The sequence below is a fragment of the Sinocyclocheilus rhinocerous genome, unplaced genomic scaffold (genome assembly GCF_001515625.1).
Source record: "Sinocyclocheilus rhinocerous isolate Xijiao unplaced genomic scaffold, SAMN03320098_v1.1 scaffold3739, whole genome shotgun sequence".
NCBI lineage: Eukaryota > Metazoa > Chordata > Actinopteri > Cypriniformes > Cyprinidae > Sinocyclocheilus > Sinocyclocheilus rhinocerous.
The window spans coordinates 3200-7614 of NW_015656041.1; the positions used below are offsets into that span (position 1 = coordinate 3200).

General features: G+C 41.2%; 1 protein-coding gene across 2 annotated transcripts in view; it reads left to right on the top strand.

Moving 5' to 3' along the window:
* The first annotated feature begins 1388 nt into the window (after positions 1-1388).
* Positions 1389-4415, top strand: part of bpnt2 (3'(2'), 5'-bisphosphate nucleotidase 2) — a 31694-nt gene continuing 28667 nt past the window's right edge. For both annotated transcript variants that reach the window (XM_016526708.1, XM_016526710.1), the window contains exon 1: positions 1389-2056. In XM_016526708.1, coding sequence (XP_016382194.1) covers positions 1718-2056 — 339 coding nt within the window. In that variant the 5' untranslated portion in view covers positions 1389-1717. The remainder of the gene's footprint in view (positions 2057-4415) is intronic.

Consider the following 4415-nt stretch of genomic DNA (forward strand, 5'->3'; position numbering starts at 1 on the left):
TTGTAATTAAATTACGTAACGCCGTTACATGTAACTAGTTACTCCCCAACACTGATCATAAGCATGCATAAAACAGTATGCAATACAAAAGACAATATACAAGAACAGTAATAATATACACAATGTCCTGGGGATATGCATGATAGGAAGGTCATAGAAAGGTTTGTCTATGAATTAATAGGGGAGAGTCCATTTTATGGGCATTATGTGTCTTTCCTTTGGGGACATGTAGTAAGATTTGCTCTGCCTGCATTATTTGAGCAATAAAACCAGTGTTATCAGATGATATGTCTTTGGTTGCCATGGAACTAGAGGCCTGTTCTGCCTTTTTGAGGTGTTAAGGCTGATTTGTACTTCTGCGTCGGACCTACGCCGTAGCCTTTACGCCGTAGGCTATGCGTCAGTTTTCATTTATACTTCTGCGTCGTTGTCCGCGTCAACGTGCAGTACACATGCAAACCGCTAGTCAGCAGTGTCCACGGGCATGTTGCTGGTGTAACCCGCAGTACCACGGCAAAAGCCGAAGAAGAAGCGGCTCGTCGGAGAAGCATTATAGCTGTGACAGCGGCAAATAAATATCAAATCATTATTTAAAACTACAAAAAGGAGACAACAACGGAACAGGAGATGATGGCATTCTTTCAATCTGCACAAGGACTTGTACCACGGCAGATCAACATTGTTTGTTGCGGACAACTACTGATGTATAATGCTATGTAGTATAATAAATGATAAGACACTTGTTCTTTGCTTTGTTTTATTTTATATAAGAAGGTGTAACATTAAAATATATTAAAGTGCACATAAACACACAAAACTCAAGTACATATGGAGGGAGGGGTTCTTGCAGACCAATCACAGCGCTTGCAGTCCGCGTAGAATTGACGCGCTGTTAGATTTTTGGAGAGGTGCACGTCAGGCTACGGTGTATGGGTGTGTGCGTCTATGCGTAAGCTACGGCGTAGGTCCGACGCAGAAGTATAAATCAGCCTTTAGTTACTTCAAAAACAGCGATTTTACTGCAGAGAAATATAACGTTGCGAGTCAGTAGCCTGTCGAAGCTATTTTACTAATAAAAGGTTCCATGCTGTGTTGTCATTGTAGTGTGCAATAATGTGTGTGCGTGCATCTATGAAAGCAGCGTAGCCTACTGCATATAGTTTTAGTTTAGCTATAAGCCCGACCCGAACCCGAAGCTATTCATTAAACATTAACCCGAACCCGACCCGAAACTATTTCGGGACCCGTCGGGCTCGGGTCGGGTAGCAGACCTCTGCAGCTGGATACTATTGGATGCTTGTGATGCTGAATCAGTAGAGGGCGCTCTCTCGTGCTCAAACCTGTTTTCTGTTTCTTCTTGACCAGGAAGAAAAACGGAGAGTGTTAGTTCGGCCTTGGTTGACACCACGGTGGACGTGGAATGCATTCAGTATTACTCGCTGTCACAGCCATGGATCTGTCACTGTGAGAAAAGAGATATTTGTACTAAGACTGGGGAATATACTACAAACCAAAGAAGGAAGCTTTCGCTTGACCTAAACTGGACTTCGCCAGTGAAGGAATAAGTAACACTTGATTAGCTCGCACGCTTTTCTAATCGTTTGCGTTATACGTGCGTTCAAATTACGTGCAAATGATAACCAAAGAGGAACACGTCTAGTTTAGCTTTTGCCCTGTTCTGGTATTCATCGGCTTTGCTCGCACGTCCGCCTTTGTGATGGCTCCGATGGGCATCCGATTGTCCCCGCTCTGCATAACTCTGTTCTGCTTACTAGGAGTTGGTGTGATCTATCACCTTTACGCGGGAGTTTTATCTAGTAGAATCGCCTCGTTCAGACTGAAGAGTACTGTGGATCTGAGAGAGCTGCTCGCGCTGTCCATGGAGGCTGCGGTGCAGGGCGGACGTGAGGTGAAGAGGATCAGGGAGGACAACACACTAGAGGAAAAGTCAAAGGGCAAAACAAAAGAAGGGGACAGTGAAAAGCTCACGCTGGGCGATCTGAACTCCCACCGCAAGATGTTCTACCTGATCAAGAACACCTACCCTTATATACAGGTACAGGCAGAGGCGTCATGCCCATTCAAACTGAGGAGGCACGTGCCCCCTTAGATTTTTGAGCCACGTGGATTTTGAATGCAGCTTCCAAAAGACAAAAAATAGCCATATATATATATATATATATATATATATAGTGCAGATGTCAGTACGATTGCAAGTAAGATATTCATTTCACAGTGTAAACAGCTTCAGTGATTATAATTGGAGTTTTTGAGAGTGCTTTAACTCTGACTGAAGTCAGTGAAAATGTTCTTTGATAATGTAGGCTAAATGTTCTTTAGCATTATAATTAGTAACTTATAATGATTATTAAATTCATGTTAAATACAAAGTCAGTCATATTACAAATATTTTATGGCATGACACACATATCTGATACTTAGGTAAAAAGACTTAATGGATGGTATGTTAGTTGGTAGTTAATGTATTACACTAATAGTTAATGGAGTACACTAACATTAGGCTAACATTACTTTGCCCATCGCATAGATCAACTAACAGGATCTATAAAGGTGCAAATGCATTTACTTATACATATTTGGGAATCGATATATTTCATGATATAGTTAAAACGTTTGGGAATGTGTGTGACATGACAAGCATGACGAGGCCTCCCCCCTCCCTCCCTTTCACTGGTGCCCCCTCAAAAATAAGACGTTCATGATGCCCCTGGGTACAGGTGATCTGAGCTTGAGGATGGGATATGCTTTACCATGGTAACCATTAGGGCTGTGCGATTTGGGGGAAAATATCAAATTGCGATTTTTTTACAGATATTGCGATTGCGATTTTAAATTAGCAAAGTCAAGCTTCAGCTCAATATTGTCAATAATGTGCAGCACAGTATGGGTATCATTACTCTGCTGAAAAAAACAATAGAAACCATCACAGAAATTCTTATAGTTTCCATTAAACCATTACAAAATTCCTTTTTGTTTTGGGCATTATTCCAATAGGAATTACTGTTTACTGTACTGGTTGCCATCTGCCAGATTACATCCCACCAATAGAATCCATCAAATAGACACCACTATAGTTTACATTAAAACCAATACAAATTCCCATTATAACCCTGAAATCCATAAAAAATTTTTATTGTGTTTTGGGAGGGGTTCTATTGTTTTTTTCTTCAGCAGGCAAGATTATAATGGTATAACTACTTTTACAGAATTAACTTAATTACTGAATTTCACAGAAAATATTTGTTTATTTTTTATAAATAAAGAACTGTATTTCTTAAGTCAATTATTAAAGTATTACATATGTTACATAGGCTGATTTATTCATTTTAAGTATTTGGGATTTTAAGAACAAGTGGAAAATGTGCTGAATGTTTCATTTCATCCAAGTGAAATTAGCAAGCAGTTAGACTGAATTTACATTCGTTTTAAACGCGGAGCCAGGCGCGAGTCGACACAGGTTGCGCCAAGCCTCATCCATACTGCCAGATGCGCTCATGGAGACTTGCGGAGCCGGGTGCGAGTATAAACCAGCATTACGAGACAGGCTGCGTGAGTGCGGCAAGCGTGAACGGCTCGTCCGTGACGAGGGATTCGCGCCGCGTGGGGCAGAGAGGAGCGAGTATGAGAAGCATTCACAGACACAGGCTGTGTGTGCGCTCTTCTGAATTGGGAATAGCCAACATGCATTATAAACTTATTTAAAATTAATCTGTTGGGGAGATAAAATGTAAGATAACGTTCACGTACTAACAAAAACATCTAAGAATGTATCTTTTATTCTCCAGTACTGAAAACAGAACCGATACGGGAGCTTTTGATATGCGCTGTGACGCAGCTCTTGCAAATTACCTTTTTTGTTCGTTGTCTGTCATTTCGAAGCTTAAGTTGCATACGTTTTTCTTTAGTTTTAATTTGCCTAACTATCGATCTGACCCAGTAGACGCCATAATCCCACTCTGTCCCTCTCCCGCTTTCCGTTTTTTTTTTAATTATTATGTGTTTACGCAGTTGGCTAGAGCAGTGCTGATTGGGGAGAACGGAGGTGCGCTCACTCTATTGGTTAGTAAGACTGCAACTCAAGGCTGGCAGTCATGCATATGCTCTGGAACAGAGTAATATCGCGTCCATATCGCAGGCTTTGCGATTAGGAAATCGAAACGTCTCAAATCGCGATTTCGATTAGATTTCGATTAATCGCACAGCCCTAACAGGACCTTCTATACAAATCAGCATGGTACACATTGTTATCATTACTAACTTGTTTAATATTCAGTCCACGTGCATGAAGTGTAAAACGAGAAGGGCATAACCTTACGAAAAAAGAAAATACACAAAAATCGCGGTTGCTGCGGTTCTTGCATTCCTCTGCAGTTTGCTCGTCAATAGCGCGCGGT